The 20201-nt window shown below is 44.4% G+C and overlaps 3 protein-coding genes across 5 annotated transcripts; all 3 read left to right on the top strand.

Moving 5' to 3' along the window:
* Positions 1-2293: 2293 nt before the first annotated feature.
* Positions 2294-6230, top strand: LOC109740696 (aspartate--tRNA ligase 2, cytoplasmic). The gene is made up of 10 exons (XM_020299745.4): positions 2294-3018; positions 3130-3240; positions 3385-3498; positions 4201-4494; positions 4567-4677; positions 4781-4834; positions 5003-5082; positions 5172-5287; positions 5647-5761; positions 5862-6230. The coding sequence occupies exons 1-10, from the start codon at positions 2470-2472 to the stop codon at positions 5986-5988; spliced, it is 1671 nt and encodes a 556-aa protein (XP_020155334.1). The 5' UTR covers positions 2294-2469; the 3' UTR covers positions 5989-6230.
* Positions 6231-8041: 1811 nt separating this feature from the next.
* On the top strand, positions 8042-13312 carry LOC109740686 (DNA-(apurinic or apyrimidinic site) endonuclease 2). 2 transcript variants are annotated; one of them, XM_040390718.3, is made up of 11 exons: positions 8042-8371; positions 8638-8746; positions 8891-9127; positions 9248-9333; positions 9437-9552; positions 10347-10427; positions 10948-11148; positions 11227-11378; positions 11988-12709; positions 12806-12920; positions 13006-13312. In XM_040390718.3, exons 1-10 carry the CDS (start codon positions 8261-8263, stop codon positions 12881-12883), a joined length of 1893 nt encoding a protein of 630 aa, XP_040246652.1. In that variant the 5' UTR covers positions 8042-8260; the 3' UTR covers positions 12884-12920; positions 13006-13312. The 2 variants fall into 2 exon arrangements, with proteins under 2 accessions (XP_040246652.1, XP_073354145.1); XM_073498044.1 differs by having other exon boundaries at positions 12806-13312.
* Positions 13313-14981: 1669 nt separating this feature from the next.
* Positions 14982-19005, top strand: LOC120961909 (BTB/POZ and MATH domain-containing protein 2-like). 2 transcript variants are annotated; one of them, XM_045229100.2, is made up of 6 exons: positions 14990-15070; positions 15162-16762; positions 17001-17214; positions 17327-17453; positions 17547-17632; positions 18658-19005. In XM_045229100.2, exon 2 carries the CDS (start codon positions 15169-15171, stop codon positions 16339-16341), a length of 1173 nt encoding a protein of 390 aa, XP_045085035.1. In that variant the 5' UTR covers positions 14990-15070; positions 15162-15168; the 3' UTR covers positions 16342-16762; positions 17001-17214; positions 17327-17453; positions 17547-17632; positions 18658-19005. The 2 variants fall into 2 exon arrangements, with proteins under 2 accessions (XP_073354146.1, XP_045085035.1); XM_073498045.1 differs by lacking the exons at positions 17001-17214; positions 17327-17453; positions 17547-17632; positions 18658-19005 and having other exon boundaries at positions 14982-15070; positions 15143-16515.
* The last annotated feature ends 1196 nt before the right edge of the window (positions 19006-20201 follow it).

The raw sequence follows: 20201 nt of genomic DNA, 5'->3' as shown, positions 1-20201 counted from the left end.
TGGCAGGAGCCGACCAGGCCTTGGGTGCATGGCCATTTGCCGTGCGATGATACTGAAAGGGCACTGTTCTCTATGGCTACGTGCATTACGTTGGGCGATGGCACTTTGGCCAGATTTTGGCATGACCGTTGGCTGAGTGGGCAGTGCCCCAAAGTCATCGCCCCCAGCCTGTACAAGATATCGTCTCGCAAGAATAGGACGGTGAAGGAGGCTCTCACTGGAGAGGCTTGGCTTTGGGACCTGGCAAGGGGTTTAACTGATCACATGACCTCAGAACTTGTGAACCTGGCCGCACTGCTGGATACGGTCGAGCTTTCTCATGGCCATCGTGATGAGATTTCATGGCGCATGTCCACGGATGGGGTCTATTCTGCTCGCTCGGCGTACCTGCTACAATTCGAGGGCTCTGTTCCCATGGACGGTTTCAACCTAATTTGGTCAGCTTGGGCGCCTGGGAAGTGCAGATTCTTTATCTGGACCGCAGTCCTTGGGAAGATTCTAACTGCCGACGCTCTGTTATGGCGCGGTTGGGAGAATAATTATTTCTGCCCCCTTTGCGAGCGCAACCTTGAGACACCGCTTCATCTGCTGGTGGAATGCCCTTGGGTCGTGGACATTTGGGCCTCCACGGCCTCGCTCACGAGCCTACCTTTGCTTGCACCAGCGACTTGGACTAGCTGCGCCGACTTCAAGGACTGGATGGGTTCCTGCATGGTTCGCGCTCCGGCAAGTAAGAAGAAGGGCACGCTATCGCTGATCCAACTGATTTCCTGGGAAGTTTGGCGCGAACGGAACAGGCGTTTGTTCCAGAATGAGGCTATGATCAAGGTGGCACTTGGACGCAAGATCGCTGAAGAAATTAGACTTTGGAATATGGCCGGAGCCGGCATTCCTTTTGATCCGGGCTGAGTCCCTTTGCCTTTCTTTTCTTGTTTTGCACCTAGTTGCCTTGTTTCTGGTGCTTGCCCCTTGGGTCCTTTTGTACTTGGCTCCCCTTCCTGATCAATGAATTTGGCAAATCTTATGCCAACATTCAAAAAAACTGTAGGACAAGCGTGTCGGTAGTGGGATGCGCTGTGCGTGTCGAACGCCCCATCTCGCGGTGCAGGTGAGGTGAGGTCATGGTGGAGGCTAGGGTTACTGCTCTTGGCTGCGTGGAGGCGAAGGAGGCGAGGCGTCCTCTCGTCATCTTGTGCTGGACGGATGCATATGTCGCTAGACTGGGCTGCTAAGCAAAGAAACAAGAATGGGTTGTCCAAACAGCATTCCCACTAGACAAGGCCCCGTAAACCAGAGGCCACCTAGACTGGTTAGCGGAGCAGCAGCCCATTTACGTGGGGACGAGCGGGTTGGCGATGACCCAGCGAGGCTGTGGGATAGAAGAACATGATCCGACGATACAGAGCGCCAAATCGCTGTGGAGGGCCCTAGGTAGCTCAGTTTTACTGTTTAGTAATGCGGAGACCCCATAGAGCAGGACTAGGGGTGTTATCTTCACGGAAAACCCCGGACCTGGGTAAAATTCGCAGGCGTACGCAGTCTCGCTCACTCCCGCTTCTAGGGCCCGGCGATGTACTTTTGACCCCCTCCATGATAAGCCATCATCCCTTGGCATATGTCGCTAGATATCCCCGACAATGCATGCACCATACGGTGCGCACGCCTGTGGTCGACAGAGGGCGCGTGCTCTCCCCTGCCAGCTGGTTTCAAAGAGCAATGGAGAACCCTACGAAAGCTATGACATCGCCTTGTCAATTCACCTGGCGTAACAGCATGGCCCCAGTTTAAAACAATTAACCTAGCTGCACATGCCATGACCGAGTTGAATAGATTGAGAAAAATGAACTCGTATGAACCTGGTTGCCATGTTATACATAAATAAGAAATGGAGAAGAATCACTTACATGGATAAATGTTAACACAGCTAAGCATGCTACCACAAATTCTTAAAAAACAGCAGTTTGGTACCGGAAACAACGATGTAGCTAATGTGCTCGTTCCGCTTCTAAATATAAGTCTTTGCAGCATACGGATGTATATAAATATATTTTAGAATGTAGATTCACTCATTTTACTTTGTATATAGTCCATAGTGAAATCTCTATAAAAACTTATATTTAAAAACGGACGGAGTAGTTTGAACAAAATAGACAAGTGCGTTTGGAAATAAAAGGAACATTAGTTAGTATGTACATCCCCGGGGCAGCAGCCTGATCACATTAGTATGTACAGCCGAGCACAAAGTCAGGAACTTGATCCGGCTGGGGATTCAAGACCGTGGCCGCCACGGAACGACGCTACAACGTGGCCGCCACGGAAGAGCTTTGCTACCCGAACGAGCTATTTGGGCTTGTACAGTACAGTATATTATATACTCGTAGAATAGAAGAGCGCCTGAGCCTCCGCCCGCCGCCGTCGCCCACGCAACCTTGCTCCTCCGCTCGCTTCCTCCCCGCCGGCGACGACGCGATGTCTTCCGAGCCCGAGAAAGCGCCGCCCGCCCCCGAAGCGGGCGTCCCCGCAGCCACCGTCAGCAATAAGCAACGGAAGAGGGACGCCAGGAAGGCCGAGAAGGCGGCCAAGTACGCGCAGGCGCACGCGCAGCAGAAGCCCGCCGCCGAGGACCCCTCGCCGGAGCACGAGAAGCAGAAGCAGCAGCAGCCCGCCGCCGCCGAGGACGACCCCTCGGCGGCCAACTACGGCGACGTCCTCCCCGGGGAGATCCTCCCCGCGGCGGTCCCCGACGGACCGTGGGCCGAGATCGGCCACCTCGACACGGCCGCCGCCGGCCGCTCCGTGCTGGTCCGCGCGACGGCGCAGGCGGTCTACCGCGGGTCCAAGACCAAGAACGTGGCCTTCCTCAAGCTGCGGCAGGGGATGAGCACCGTGCAGTGCGTGCTCGCCGGCAGCGCGCAGATGGCGCTCTTCGCCTTGTCCCTCCCCAAGGAGTCGATCGTCGTCGTGGAGGGCGCCGTCGCCCTCCTCGACGAGCCCCTCAGCTACACCACAGTGCAAGAGGTTTCCTTCTGCCGTAGCCAATGTCTTCCTGTTCGAGTTGTCAGCTTACATACATACATACTCATACAAAATACAGGAGTTATTTTGTGATCCCCGTTTGATGTCTGGCAGGTGGAGATTAAGGTGAGGAAGCTCTACTGCATCAGCAGGGCCGACCCGAAGCTACCCATCAGCGTCGAGGACGCCGGCCGGAGTTCGGCGGAGTTTGCAAAAGCTGAAGCAGTATGTCAATCTGCGTATTTGCTTGCCTGCTCCGCTTTGAATGCATGAAGGAGGAGGACACAGTTTGTTGTTGCTCCAATTCTCCGATGATGATGATGATGATGATATTTGGGTTCAGCTAACGGGATCTTGGTTGTTTTGCAGAAGGGAGTGCCACTTCCCCGCGTTGGTCAGGACACACGCTTGGACTATCGAGTTATTGATGTGCGGACACCGACCGGTCAAGCCATTTTCCGTATACAGCATCAAGTTGAAAACGTCGGTATTTGTTCTTGCTTTTAGGACTACTGCATGCTATCAGTGATGCTCATGAATTGAGTTTGCAGCAGTACTAAACATACCATGTTATCTCATATGTTGTGTAGCTTTGTTAAGATATTCTACTCCCTCCGTTCCTAAATATAAGTCTTTTTAGACATTTTAGAGTGTAGATTCACTCATTTTGTTTCGTATGTAGTCATTTGTTGAAATCTCTAGAAAGACTTGTATCGTGGAACGGAGGGAGTAGTACTTAATTTGCCACTGAATTAAGCTTATCTGGTGGTGAACCGTTTGAGTCGCCGGGCCAAGCTTGGCATTGGCTGCGTCTCTGCGTGGGGTTCGGTGATCTTTTTGGGTCGTTGTTTAGGTGGAGTGTGCGTGAGCCGCCACCGTAGCAGTACTTAGTGCTGGACTGTCGTTGCATTTTGTATCGTAATGATGTGGACAGGCTCTTGCCTCTTCTTCTATAATACATGATACACATCCTTGTGCGTGTTCTAGAGAAAAAAACTTTAGCCTCAGCCTATAATTATTTCGTACCAGCAAAAAAAGCCTTTATTGAGCACTGTGCTGGTCTTTCCGGTTGTTTCTAGACACTGATCGATCCAGTGATCTTAATGTCATGCCTGCAATCTGATTACACTAATGATCCGATTGAGTTTTAACTTTTAAAATATTTACCATTGTTGGATACTGCAGAAATTCAGGGAACATTTGTCGTCAAAAGATTTTATCGGGATCCACACTCCAAAGCTGATTTCTGGGTCAAGTGAAGGTGGAGCAGCAGTATTCAAACTTGAATATAAGAATGGCAAGTCTGCTTGTTTGGCACAATCCCCTCAGCTGCACAAGCAGATGGCTATCTGTGGTGGGTTCCGTCGTGTATTTGAGGTTGGGCCCGTGTTTCGTGCAGAAGACTCCAACACACATAGGCATCTGTGTGAGTTTGTTGGTTTGGACGCTGAAATGGAGATTATGAGGCACTACTTTGAGGTGAGCAAGTTTGGTAGAGTGCTCTTCTTCATTTACAAACACGACAATGGCTGAACTTGTTTCTTTAAACAGGTTTGCGATATTGTGGATGGATTATTTGTAGAAATTTTCAGACACTTGAATGAAAATTGCAAGAGGGAACTTGAGGCAATTAATAGGCAGTATCCATTTGAACCACTGAAGGTAAAATATTTGTTGCGTCTTATTGCTTGGTGGTTCCAGTAATGTTGCAATATCTGGGTTTTTGTTGCTGAAATGGCGACTCACATTGTGTTAATTCCTGCAGTACCTAGAAAGTACCTTGAGGCTCAGTTACGAGGAAGGAATACAAATGTTGAAGGTACAAACATGTAGCTACACCCTCATGTTTTTCTCTCATCATTTGAATTTTATGCTGTTTATTTCGTGCAGTAATAATTGCTACTTCAACTCTACTGTAGACAGCCTGATGTATGACATCATAAAAAAAATAAAAAAATCGAACATTGGTGATTTATTTGCTTTGCAGGAAGCTGGAACAGAAATTGAGCCTATGGGTGACCTCAACACTGAAGCTGAGAAAAAACTTGGTCAGCTTGTTAGGGAGAAGTACGGAGAAGTGTCAAAACTGCTATGCTTATGTTCATTTCATCATTTTGTCTCTTTTAACTCGCCATTGCTCCTGGTAATATTTGTAGGTATGACACTGAGTTTTTCATTCTCTATCGATATCCTTTGGCGGCACGCCCCTTCTACACCATGCCTTGCTATGAAAACCCAGCGTACAGCAACTCTTTTGATGTCTTCCTTCGAGGTGAGCACTGAAATTGCTCAAGCTGTACCTAACACTATTATGATATAGTAGTAGTATAATGGAAGTAAGGGCAACTATGTCCTGCATGAATTCATTTGCCGATATATTAGTTAGTTTATTAAGTTGGAACTTGCAAGTAATTTTTCAGGCCATCTGAATCTATGAATATACTAGCAGTACGAGTGACCATCAGTGCCAGTGGGGATAGTTTCTGTTCCACACTCTGTATTTTATGGTGTCTGACTAGTACGTTCGTTTGTTGAAGTGAAAAGTACCTGATTTCCTGAAGTTGGAGCAGTAATGAATTATCATGTGTTGAATTTGCTGAAGAAACTTTGCACTTCTTGCTTACTCGACAGGCGAGGAAATAATTTCCGGAGCACAAAGAATACATGAACCCGAGCTGCTGGCCAAACGTGCGGCCGAGCATGGAATCGGGAAGAGTTCCATCAAGTCATACGTCGACTCATTCAGGTATGTTCATCAAAATCCCGTGCCCGCGGTCATTTAGTTCTATTTGTTAGGTCTCTGTCTCTTGATGTGATTGTCATCTGAGAAATGCTTACTGTTGCAGGTACGGCGCACCTCCTCATGGCGGGTTCGGGGTCGGGCTGGAGAGAGTGGTCATGCTGTTCTGCGGACTGAGCAACGTCCGGCTGGCATCGCTTTTCCCTCGTGACCCGCAGAGGCTGAGCCCATGACCCCTCTTCCTCTTAAGAGCGAGTCTGATCCATGCTTATTCTAGCCTTGATGAACCTTCTCGATGCTTAGTTACCTCTACCTTTTAAGCAACGTTCTGCTGTAAAATGGTTACCAAACTCTCACCTTGATGTGCGTAGTAGTAGGCTAGTTTCGGTAGCAGATCAAAGACTTGAGCATGGAGAAGTTTGCGGATAATTGAGAATCGATAGTTAACTGAAGAAGGTTTGCAGTAATTCATTCAGTCCACATGTTGTTCTCTCTGTGTGGTTGACTTCTTCACACACAGGGGAGTTCGCCAATTAACTTCTCTTTGCATCGCCTACTATCTATCGCATGAAACAAGGGAAATTCAGGCAAGGCGTGATTTTCGGCCGTGTTGATAGAGAGTAAATGTTGTGTCCACTCCAATGGTGAACACAACAAGTATATATGGTAGTCACATTGCGTCCACCACATGCTTTATTTACAAGTCTTCTGCTCTCTCCTTCCCCGTTTCATTTTTGTAGCAAGAATGAGTCCGAAGTTTTTTTTCCCTTTTTCTTTTGAGAGTCAGAATGAGTCCGTAGTTGATTAGATAATTGTTAAATCCTGATGGTAAGCATAAGAACTGATCTCTCCGCTCTGAATTCTAGAGGATTTTTTCTAGGCGCACCGTGCCGTCGTCCCTCCTTTCCCGGCAGGTCCTCGCCTCCCTCCTCCGCCGGCGTGGGAGTGCACTCATCATGGAGCTCTATTTTTTTCCCGCTTTAGAGGATTTACTTCGTTGATGGTGGGGATGACACTCATCATGTGAATAAATTTTTCTTGAGTGTCTCCAGCTCCATGCTGATGATGGCTCGTTGGCGTAGATTTATGAAACCTAGAAATCGATCACTGATCCAATTCCGCTACCTCTATGGGATGTTGTGGTTTGCAGGGTATGTCGATGTGGTGGTGTGGCTACCCTTTACAGTCTTCTTTTTTCTTGAGGGGTAGAATGCGACTGTATTCAATCAAAATGGAGCGTGGCAAATATTCTTAACAGCCACACATGGGGTCCCACATCAAGAGTAACTGAAGGTTTAGTGAGATCATGCGCCTCACCATTATGCTCCGGCTTTTCATGATCCACACAAACTTCGTCCATCTCTCCCATCTACATCTTGATCTCATGTATAATGGAACTGCTTTGGCCCATATAGCTCTCTCTACATCTTGGTCACCATACAATCCATCGCTATATGGATTCTCCATGGATAGAGATCATCTGCCAACGCTAGAGCTTCATTGAACGTAATAGCTTCAGAATCTCGGGTTGCACCAAATCATGGAGAACAACTGTCGAAGCTCCCGCGACAGATCGCCACACAAGTACCTCTGTCGTTATTGCTCGTGTATTAAAGAGTTGAACAAAATTTCACCAATTCAAAAAATGTTCATGAATGGAAAAATATCCTAAAAATTCAAAAACTGTACGTGACTTACAAAATAGATTATTCATTCATAAAATGTTCATTGATTCAAAAAATGATCATGCATTTGAAAAAATTTTCGTTAAATCTAAAAAATGTGCGGGAATTTTAAAAATTGTTCCATTCAATCTCCAAAAAATGTTTGTCGATTCTAGAAATGTTCGCCGAATCAAGAACATTGTTTAAAAAAATGTTTGCAATTTTTAAAAAATGTTGTAAATAGTATAAAATATTCATGAATTCAAAAAATGTTCTTGATTTTAGAAAATGTTCAAAACTATGTAAATGTCTCGAATTTGAAAAATATTCACTATTTCAAATATGTGCACGAGTTTAAAAAAATGTTCATGATTTCACGAAATTGAGAGTGATAGTGTATCTCCGTGATGTAGCAAATTTTGGTCATGACGATTGAAGATTATGATTTTTTTCCCTCCCTTTGCAGCGCAAGGTCCCTTCTATACTATTAAAAATAAAATATCTAGTGCAAGCTCAAGAGATGCAAATATTGGAGCGTTAGGGTTTTCAATGCGAAAAATAGAGCAGGGGTTAAGGTGAAGTTTACCGCGGCTGAATCCCAGCCTCACCGCTCCCATCGGACGGTGTACCTGAGTCGCAGGCCTAAGCGGTCCGCCGCTCCGCACCTGTCCTGCCGCCGCCGGCGCGGGGGCGGGACCGGACATTTCGACCGTGCGCCACACAACTAACTCAACGGCGCCGCCGCGCCGGCCATCTCGTCGCCCCCGCGGGAGAAGCGTGGAGCGTTCCTCTCGAGCCCGTCGTGGGCTCTCGAGAACCTCCGCCCGCCCGCTCGGCGGGGATGGTGAAGATAGTGACGTACAACGTGAACGGGCTGCGGCCGCGGGTGGCGCAGCACGGCTCGCTCCGCCGCCTCCTCGACTCGCTCGACGCCGACATCATCTGCTTCCAGGTCCGGCCGGTTGCTGATCCCCTTCCTTCCCACCCATTATTCTAGGCATCATGCGTCCGAACCCTAGCTCTTAGCTGTGTGGTCACCCCGCCGCCAAAATGTTGCCACTTCACTCGTTACAGTTCATTTCCACTTACTGTTTATGCTCCATGAAATGCGGGTTCACTAAGTTTGCACTGTACTGCCGTGCTTGCTGCTTGATTTCTGCACGCTGAAATGTCTGCGATTCGGTTCAGCTGACCTTGCCGATGTTTGGTGTGCTTCAGGAGACCAAATTGTCTAGGCAGGACTTGTCTGGGGATGTCATAATGGCCGAGGGATACGAGGCTTTTATTTCGTGCAATCGTTCTTCGAGAGGGCGTGGACCATACTCTGGTGAGTGATTAATTCGAATAGTATGTTTGGTTAGCTTTTGGAGCATTGGGTGTTGGAGGTGTTGTTTTCTTCCACATGACACTTTGCTGGTTAAGTCACCCCGAATGCTTCATCCCTTGTTGTTGATTCATTTATGTATTGTAGGTGTTGCAACGTTTTGCCGGGTGACATCAGCATTTGCCAGTCAGGAGGTTGCTTTGCCGGTAGCAGCTGAAGAAGGCTTTGCTGGATTACAGGGCTCTGCAAAGGACAATGAAGTTATTGGGGATTTTGTTCTTGATATGCCTATGGATGAGGAAGATCTTGGCGAAATAACAAGAGAGGAGCTGCTCAGGGTGGACAATGAGGGGCGATGTATCATCACTGACCATGGACATTTTGGTAAGCCGCTTCTTGCCAGTAAAGTAGGACTATGATTTCCATATGATGTGCCAATGTTCTTTTGTCGCATATCTGGTCTGTTCTCCGTTTGTGATGATATGTACTGTGCTATCTGTGTAGTTCTTTTCAATATATATGGCCCATCTATTGGAGAAGATGATGAAGAACGGATTCGTTTTAAGCTACTGTTTTACAAGATATTGCAGGTACTCATGTACATCTCAGTTAGTATAGTGCTGATTTCTCACGGTTTTAATGGCTTAGTGAAGGACTTCTATTAAACTGCGGTCATCTTTCCAAATCTTTTAGAAACGATGGGAATTTCTATTGGCTCTTGGAAAGAGAGTCTTCGTTGTTGGAGATTTGAATATTGCTCCTAGTTCGATAGATAGGTGTGACGCATCTCCTGGATTTGAGAAGCAAATGTAAGCTCTTTCCCCTTTCCTTTTTACTGCCACTTGCTTGCACTAAAACTTAATTCTGCGGCAAAGGTTTGCTGACCAGCATAATTTGAAGAATGAAAATGAAGAACATAAGATGGGCATTTTTTATGTAAAGATGACAACCTGTTTCACAAGAAAATGTTGTTGCATATGCACTGGTGATAATTTTCTCCACATAAGTGTAAATTTTGCTATGAGCAACTGTTGTTGGGTGGTATTATTACTCATGGGCTGTTACAGCATAGGTTAATGCAATCGGTTAATAGCATGAGAAACAACTGTGTGTTGCAAAATTACGAGATATATAAACTGGAACCCCATTCACAGGCTGCATGATACCTGACTTGTATCGTATTTACCTTCACCCCTAATTCACATATAATGACCCGACATACCTTGATGTAAGCTTCGAGCTCAGTAGAAATTGTTAATAACAGCATTTACAGTGAGGCTGCATACTAAATTCCATAAAAGCTTCAAACTAATAGTATGGGTTTCCACTTGTGATGAATGCATTAGTCTGCTCTCTGTAGAGTTTCGGTTTATATCTTCTGTATTCTACTGTGCTGTATGAAGACTTCGAGCTGAGTAAAAAGATACAAAATTGTTAATAAGAACTGTTTACACTTTACAGTGAGGCTTCAAACTAATTTATTTATTAGGCTTTCCAACTGTGATAAATGCATTGTTCTGCTTTCTTAGAAGTAAATCTAATAATGAAATTGAAATTGCTCAAGAAGAACGATAGTTAGTTATCATCCTTTCCCTGATTCAAGGTTTCGGGAGTGGCTGAGATCCATGTTAAGAGAACATGGGGGTCCCTTTTTTGACGCTTTCAGATCAAAGCACCCTGAAAGGTACTGTGGCTCCTTTTTTTTACTTGCCCAATATGTACTACTCCCTCCGTTCCTAAATACAAGTCTTTTTTGAGATTTCAATATGGACTACATAATTTTGCTCCGTATGTAGTCCATATTGAAATCTCTGAAAAGACTTGTATTTAGGAATAGGAACGGAGGGAGTAGCCCGACTTATTCTATTCTTGATTTTGTAATTTTGTTATAACTTGTTACTCCATACCAACAGCACTGGTGGTTAAACAATTTCCTCAGAATGTAAGCACTACTATGCATGTATCCGATGTGTAGATTTTGAAAGCACACCATATCAGTTTTTGTAGCTACTGATTTCCATCTTTAAAAACTAAATAAAAAAGGTAATAATTTGCTGATGTGGCAGGCTGTGAGCGCAGGAAAATTATTTAGTTGGATCAACTTTATAGTTATATAGGATTATAATTATTGCACCTAGAGTGGACTCCACGGGAACTAACATTCTAACCCTGCATTGCATGCTTTCTGCATTTCTTTTATGTAGGACGGGAGCTTATACTTGCTTTAATCAAAAAGTTGGAGCTGAAGAATACAATTACGGTTCTAGAATAGACCACATTCTCATTTCTGGTGCCTGTTTTCATGACTGCAATTCGGTGGAAGATCATAGCATTTTCCATTGCCATGTTGCTGATTGTGAGATAATGAATCATTTCAGAAGAGGGGATTCAGGAAATATCTCAAAGTAAAGATGGGTTGAAAATTTTCCTTTCTGAGATTAAGGTGGATAACAAGCAGGATTTGACTATTGCATTGCCCACAGGTGGAAAGGAGGGAGAAGTAGTAAGCTAGAAGGGTCTGATCATATTCCAGTTTATATGATACTGAACGGAATACCTGAACTTCCTGCCCATAATACCCCACCATCAGCTGCAAGATATCTCCCAGAAATCCGTGGGCGGCAACAGAGTATAGGTGCGCAAAATTTGTCTTATGTAACATTTTCCAAGCAACAACTTAAATTTTCAACTTCCAGTGTAAGCTGAAACTATTGTATTATAGTGTCATTCTGTTAACATAAGCCACAGTTGTTGAACTACTGTATGCCTTAGCTTCCCATCAGCTGATAAGATATATATTTCTTCCCTTAAAACTTTGTAAGCAACTGCCTGTATTTTATAACAATCACATGGATGGATGTGGTTACTAAACTTGCTTCAGGATTATTGCTTTCTTATTGTTTTGAATACAAGTATACATGCACGCTAACTGCTTCATAATGTGGTGTGTTTATGCAAATCAACTCCCATAATATTCACCATCAAATTTTGAGTATTTAGAATAGGTTAATTAGAATTTCTAGTTTATATACTGTATCCAGTTCAGACAACACTGTCTATTGTTATGCTAACTAGCAAGTTTTGCTGTGCATGTCATTTCTTATGGTAGATTGTGATACTGATACACCTTCCTAGATGATAGGTAACTTTGAATGTGCATTTCATCATGTCTTATCACTTGGTAACGCAATCTGACCTTACCTATGGTTTTACTTGCATGCAATTGTGATACTTCTTTGTTCAGTATCATTCCTCAGTAAAGGAAAATTGTGCGAAGCTGAAGATGGCCCAGGTTTAAACATATCCAGGGATAGAGCAAATGAAAGCTGCTGCAGTGATGACCTGGAAAGGAGAAGCATTTCCAAGGAAGAATTAGCAACTGGTATAACCGAGTTTTCTAAAGGTGTTAACCAACCTAGTCCGACGTCTAAACGGAGGAATCTTGATCATTGGATAAATGAAGGTTCAAGTGGCAGCTCCCAAAATAGCAATGTAACATTACTGGCAGCACAAGGTATGAAAACTTCCTTTTCTGGTATCAAGTCTATGTCTAACAAGAAGAACAAGCATAACTTATCCTCACAGCCAACAATCAAGTCATTTTTTCGAAGACCAGAAACAAAGCCAGGGGATGCCAATATCAATAGCTTAGCTAGTTCAGTAGGTACAGTACCTAGTTCAGTAGATACAATACCTAAAATGGATGAATTATGTTCTCCAAAAGATGATAGTCTGCAAGAAAACATCCAGTGTACAGCTTCAGCTGAAGATCCGGATAACTTAGACATATCATCTTCACTTTCAACTGATAAATGCAATATTGCAACATTGGAGTGGCAAAGAATACAACAGAGAATGAAAATGACCCTACCACTTTGCAAAGGACACCGTGAACCTTGCATTCCAAGGTCTGTGAAGAAGGGCTCCAATATCGGCCGCTTATTCTATGTCTGTGCCCGTGCTCAGGTACTTAAACTTCAGAATTTGTTACTTAGTTCATATCAAAGGAGTAGTTATAATATGCTGTGCAATGTGCACAAATCAAATCATTTCTGTATGCAGGGACCTTCATCAAATCCAGAAGCGAACTGCAATCACTTTCAATGGGCCTCTGTAAAATCTAAAGGGAAGCGGCAATGACTCTTTTGTTTGTCAGTGACTATTTTCTGCACTTGATGTAAGTAATATCAGCAGTTCTCTAAGAATGTGTTGATGCTTTTGTTGGACAATCTAGTTTATTTTTGTGTTAACTTCTGTTTTAGTCCCCAGAAGCCCTGGACACTTGTCAGCTTGTGCTCCGCGTGAGTCTGATGTATCGCCTGCTCCCATGTTGGGAGCAAGATGGTCCTTATTCAGTGCAAATTCTTTTACTAACAGAGGTACATAGTTTGTCCTTGTAGAGTTCTAATTAGATGGTTTTTGTACCCGGTACCCTCCTTTTCCTTCTTGAAGAGAAGTAGCCTCCTCCTTTGTTGTAACTTCCAAGTCAAACAAACAAAATGCGACTCTCTGTTGTTGGGTGGCTAATGAAATGCCACTTGGAGCCCTCGTGTGGTTCTGTTTGTTGAATTCTGGCTTAGCTTATCTTGAGAATGAGAACATAATCAGGATATTTTCAACTGAAAAGTAATTGCATATATACATGGAAAAATCAACTGAACCCAATTTATATTAATAATTTTGGCGTGACTACTTAAAAATAAGTTATGCTGGAGGCATGCACCTAAATCGTGCCAGTATTATATAGTAATAGTCATGTTGTTGTGCATCTATATCAATCAAGAAATAAGTGCCATCTGTGAAGGGGGTCTACTGATACAGTCTGTTTGGGACGTGTATGGATCAAAGGATAAAGTATATACTTAATCTCCACCAGGTGGCATGCCACGGCAGGCGCTATATGGTTTCTTAATTGTTATTTTTTTTAAATAATAACACAGGGAGATTTGTTCATTTATTAGAGAAGAAGCAACATGCAATCTGTTCATCTGTAATAAGTGCCACCTGTGCTGATCAGCAAACACCATGTGGAGTTATCAGTTCGTGGTGGATAGTAATACATTTCCAACAGATGGGTAGGATGCAATATGTTGGACTAGGGAATTCCTTCTATATATGTCCAAAAGGAAAAAGGATTTGATGGACCTTTACCATTTAAAAGCACCCTAGCGTCATTTTTGCCTCGTGAATTGTAACTTTGGATATTTGGTTAGCTGGTACTTGTGCTAATATCTGGCGTTTGCACCTTTGCTGAATATAGCTTTTTATTTTTTGGAGATCCTTTTTGGTGGTATTGCCCTGAAGGCGATGAAAGAAACTAGTTGCCCCCTTGTATGATCTGGCATTGTGCTTCAGTTCATTCCTTCCTGGCAATGCTACGGTGCTGTGCCGTGGATCACCTAAATTACTCGAAACAACATAGCGCCGCGCAACCGACTACGGTTGGCAGATGATTACATGAAGCTCCGGTTGGCTTGATTTTCTCCCTTTTTCTCTTCTTGTGGGCATCGGCTGGCTGTGTGCGTAGTCTCATAGGTGAAGAATGGCGGTGACGATCAGTTGCTGCTCGGGTGCATACATGGATCTTGTACGAGGATCTGGGAATACAGGACCTGAGATGTTTTTCCTCATCATGGATACATGCTACGAATAGACCAAGAAATACTACATCGATATTTTTTCATGTTTGTTATTTATTCGTGCTAGTGTGCATACTCAGTCGTGGCAGCCGGTGCAGTGAAATAGAAACGCAATTATGCTACAGTTTTTTTCGCGAAATAATCCAGCCTTTCTTGGAATGTGGATATCGGTAGCTTTACGATATTGTTCGGGAAGTCGCAACATTTGTGAGGTCAAAAATCCTGCCGAAGCTTTAACACAGTCCCATTACAGCATACGCAAAATTTAGCCATTAGTACGTGTTCCCTGCAAAAGATGTTGGTTTTGGTAAACGCAGAGGTGGACAATTTTGACTGAATTCACAGAATCACAGACAAAGTTAGCGATTTTCTAAATAGAAATTCGTATATAACACGAATTGTTATGCCTTTTTTTTAGACAAACTAATTGTTTTGGCTGGAATATACTCTTGCATCCTGCGAAATTCGGCTCGATTTATCAGGCCGTGAGTGATTGTTTTGCGTCGGCGTTGTATGGGCTTTGCAGATTGTGGGCTGCGGGGGCCATAAAAGCCCAATCATTGTGACGACTTATAATTAAACCCTTAAACGTAGGCAGATCCAGGCCGCACTCACCGACGAGCCGGCGGCGGCGCAAACTCTGCTTCCGGCGACTGGAGCGCGGCGACCCCGCGCGGGACGCTACCAGGTTTGCCCCTCTGCTCAGCTCATCGACCCCAACGCTGGAACTTGGCGTGTCAATGTTGACTGAGTTAGATAGATTTTCGGTGGACTCGCAGATCCCTCATGTCGTTCGCCGGCGTGTCGGTCGTCGACAGCGCCAAGCACTGCACCTGCGACACGTCGGCCGTCTACGCCGGCGCGGACAGCGGGTACCACCTGCTTATGGTCAGGGACTACTCGCGTACCAAGGTTCAGTTGCCCACCGGCGAGAGCGCCACCACCGGCCTTTTCACGGTGGGAGAATATGATTGGTACATCGAGTACTACCCCAACGGAGAAAACCCAAACTGCCGGGACTTCGTTTCGCTCTACGTCACGAGGCATACCCTCTACGACTGCGAGGGCGAAGAGGATGTGGAGGCCAAGTTCAGCTTCAGTCTCGTCGACCAGCTTGAGAAGCACAAGCCAGTGTACATTCATGGAACCAATAAGACTTGCACCTTCTCCAGCAGTGCTCCCTCCTGGGGCAGCGACAGATTTGTGAGAAGAGACGCCCTGGAACGATCGGCGCATCTAAAGGGTGATTGTCTCACCATCCGGTGCGACATCATGGTTGTTTGCAAGGATCACAAAATCGAGGATGCCGCTGGCACCGTACCTGACATAAACCAGCATTTTGGCCACCTCCTTCAAAACAAGGTGGGTGCTGATGTGACATTTGAGGTCGGTGGCGAGACGTTCGCTGCGCACCGGTGTGTGCTTGCAGCCCGGTCCAAAGTGTTCATGGCGCAGCTCTTTGGCCCCATGAAGGAGGGCGCCACAACATCCAGCGTCATACAGATCAAAGACATGGAAGCAAAAGTGTTCAGGGCTTTGCTAAGCTTCATCTACACAGATTCACTCCCTGCGATGGAGAAGGACAGCATGGAGGAGGATGAAATGTCAGAAGTTATGGACGAAGGGCGAGAAGAAGCAGCAGAGTTTGAAATGTGGCTGCAATGGTTGGAAGATTTGTTTGTGGCGGCAGACAGATACGATCTCCAACTGCTCAAGTTAATCTGTGAAAAGCAGTTGTCTGAGCACATAAGTGTGAGCTCAGTGACGTCCACTCTTGCTCTAGCTGAGAAGCACCACTGCTGTGGATTGAAGGAGGCGTGCTTGAAGTTTATCCAAGTGCAGTCTCCCTCGTGCTTGCAAACAGTAATGGCAACTAGTGGCTGGGATCATATAGCAGTGACCTATCCCTGGGTTGTGAAGGAGTTCATTGCCAAGCTTGCTTCGAACCAGCGCAAGTAACACTCTGTATAGGGGTAGGTATGTTCCTTAGACCTGTAGTGGTGCTCTTATGCATATATGGATCCTCTTAAGAGAGGTCATAGTCCGTGCGTCTTCTTTTTGTCTCAGTCATGTAATTTGCCTATATGCTGAATATCAATATAAAGAACCCAACATATGGTCAAATTGTCTCTTCATTATTCTCAAAAAAGAAAATTTATCTCTTCATGGAATGGATTAGTCTGTAAATTCAGGCGCAAGCGTCAACATTTATCGCATTGCAACATATGGTGGATAGTGATATCATGTCTAACACTCTGCTTGTTTGTTTTCCTTTTTTTTCTTTTGAGAGAATTTCAAACGCGAGAACTATTCATCGGCACCAATCATCTACATGCAGCTGGGTTATCTGAATTCTGTTTGCTGATAAAGAAAATTGAGGGTATGAACTGAACTTTCTTGTTAGGAAAAATATAATTATTGGAAAGGAACTGTTTGACCTGCCTTCATCACGCTATAGTACCTGCCTTCCTGGCAAGGTAGGCATGGCCAGTTAAATTACTCGAAACAACATAGCACCGAGTAACCAACTGCTGTTGCCAGATGATTACAGGGAAGCTCTGGTTGACCTCAAGATTCTTTTTCTGTTGTGTTCTGTTAAACGTGTACAACATGGTCAGGTACTCAGGTGTCGACCTCCATTCTGATCCGGTCGGCAGCAATTGGATTTACCGGTCTTTGTGGTTTGATTAATAGTTCATTGGTTCAGCTGACCATGGCCTGCATGTTCCATCGGTATATCCCTTAATCACTTTCCAATGTCATTTGTCTGGAAAGTCACCCTTATCATCTACATGCAAAAGCATCATCATGTATAAAAAGTTGCAAATTGAGGTGAGCTGCTCACTAGCTCTTGTCTGCCAGTAGACCACATGGTTTGATTAAAGGATGCATCACATTGATATTTTACTCATTTACTGTGACCACCGTGTTTCTATGCTTGCAGGGACCTTCATCAAATCCTGAGGCTATCTGTGGTCACTTTCAAGGGGCTTCTGCAAAATCTAATGTGAAGCGGCAATGTCTTTATTTATTTAACTGTGCATCTAATATGAATTATTTCAGCCCTCACTGTAAGTAAAACCAGCGATTTCATAAAACAAATGTGTCGATGCTTTTGTTGGACATCTTTTTTAATGCTAACTTCTGATTTTGTTCCCCAGTAGCCTGGATACTTGTCAGCTTGGGTTTCCTGTGAGTCTGATGTATCACCTGCTTCCCGTGCTGGGAGAGTTCTCTGCTTGGCGTTGAGGTACATAGTTTATCCTTGTAGAGTTCTGGTTAGATGGTTATTGTACCCAGTACCCTCCTTTTATTTCTGTTGGAGAGAAGTAGCTTCCTTTGTTGTAACTTCTAAGCGAAACAACAGCTCATAAAAAAGACTTCTAAGCAAAACAAACGAAATATGGCTCTCTGTTGGGTGGCTAATAAATGCCACTTGGAGCCCTCATGTGGTTCTGTTTGTTGAATTATGTCTAGCTTATCTTTGAGAACATTATCAGGATACTTTCAACTGAAAACTAACTGATGTTAGAGGTATGCGCGTAAATCATGCCAGTATTATATACTCCCTCCGTTCCAAAATACTCCCTCCGTCCGGAAATACTTGTCGGGGAAATGGATGTATCTAGACGTATTTTAGTTCTAGATACATCCAATTTTATCTGTTTGTGCGACAAGTATTTCCGGACGGAGGGAGTAGATGACTCAACTTTGTACTATATTTTGGAACGGAGGGAGTAGTAGTCTTGCTGTTTCACATCTCTATCAAGAAATAAGTGCCATTCGTGATGGCGGGGCTGCTCATAGAGTCTATTTTGGACATATATGCATCGAAGGATACATGTCTATTTAATCTCCACCAGGTGGCATGCCCAGGCAGGCGCTATTTAGTTTCTTATTGCAAAAAAGATAACATATGGGCGGATTATTAAAGAAGAAGAAGCATGCAACCTACTCGTCTATATTATACACCAGTGCTGACCAGCGACCACCACGTGGAAGTTCATGGTCGATAGCTCTGCATTTCTAATAGATGGGTAATATGTTGAACCCGAGAATTCTATATGTCTAAAAGGAAAAAGGATTTGATGGAGCTTACCATTTAAAAGCGCCCTAGAGCTCTTTTCGTCATGTGAAGCGCAATTTTCGATATCTGGTTAGCTGATGGTACTTCTTTCCAATCTTTCGCCTTTGCACCTTTGCACCTTTGCTCCTTATTCTGAATTCTGCCTGTGTAACGGCATTTTTGAGCGCCTTTTGGCATTGTGCTGATAGGTCCTTCCTGGCAATGTTATGGTGCTGCGCCCACGGCACGCGACGGACATGGTGTGCTAAATTGCTGGAAACATCATAGCGCCTAGTGACCAACTACTGTCGCCGCATGATTACATGGAAGCTCCCGTTGGCCTCAAGATTCTTTTTCTGTGTCCGTTCCTGGGGTTATGTTGAGAAAAAACTGGGGTTAAATTGCCTGTCTATTGCATGATGAGGCTCCCTCTTGTAGTCTTGTGGGTGGTGTCACACTTTGCGAGCCTTCACTCATTCTTTGCCATCTGAGAGCTACTGATTGATCTGATCCGTTACAAAATTGGAGAAATACCAGAGCTCGTGGTTCATGTTTGACAGGGATTGCACGTCTAACACCCTGGCACCTTCGTATCCGTTTTTATATTTCTTTCTGGGTGGAAATTTTCGAATGCTAAAATTATTCATGGGCGCCAATCATCTACAGGCAGCTGGCAAATGCGAGGCCTCGCCTGTCTAACATCCCAGTGTGTTGCTAAATAATCCCAGTATCGATATTGAATATTACGAGTTGAGAAGCGAAAATGTTATTCTAATCTCGAGCACAAATGCACCTGCATGAACAGAAATATATTAAAAATAAATAAATAAAATCTGGACTTTTTGTGGATGAACATCAACCAGTTTTCTTACATCCTACAAAATTTTGCCACAAATAGACATCTGTAGAGGTACGTGCAAAAAAAAATCAACGAGTCCGCCAAAATGGGTCTTTTTGAGCCTCGAAATTTATTTTTCTTTTGTACCGGCCTGCCATTTATTGATGTTCATCCACAAAAAAAATATCAGATTTTTTATATTTATTTAGAACTTACTCTTGGGCGTATTTGAGATGTTGAGAAGTCCTTTTGTGCTGCCTGCCCGGCGGCCCTGTCTCCAGTATTTCACATGCCCTGCCATGCAATCGATGGCTTAATCCGAATCCAGAAAAGTTGTACCCATTTTTTTTGCCAGCCAACTTTACCCCATGAGGCCACAAGCCTTTCATCTCAAACTCCTTATTCACACAAGTCTCCCTCCCTTAACGTGTCCATGGATATTTGATGTATCATTTTGATGTATAGCCTTGGATTTGCCTTAACAATAGTACAACAATCTCCATATGATAGAAGGGATCTCTAATCGATCCCCAATAATTTTGAGGATACAACTGAGTATTCTTTAGAGGAGCATATTTGCTCCTCTAAAAAAATGTTTATAATTGATTCCCGATACTTAATGGAGTAAAAGAAATTCTCGGTGCGAATTTGGTTTAAACTACTACATCAAACTTGATTCATGGTACTAGACAAATTCAAAATATTTTAGATAATTTAAACCAAATTTTAATTAGATTGCATAAAACTTACTAAAACTACTCGCTATTGATCTTGTCCTCCAGACGCTCCCACTCCGATCAGGTAAGCCCTCCGATCAAACGGCCATGGCCCTCATCGTAGGCATGGCCTCGACTACCCGGTTGCCACCGCTATCGCCGTCGTTGTCAGAGTCACTGGAGGAGAGGTCTACAAGTA

This window comes from Aegilops tauschii, chromosome 5, assembly GCF_002575655.3.
Source record: "Aegilops tauschii subsp. strangulata cultivar AL8/78 chromosome 5, Aet v6.0, whole genome shotgun sequence".
NCBI classification, from domain to species: Eukaryota; Viridiplantae; Streptophyta; class Magnoliopsida; order Poales; family Poaceae; genus Aegilops; species Aegilops tauschii.
Note: the sequence above shows the minus strand (reverse complement) of the source record. Positions and strands in the feature narration are given on the sequence as shown.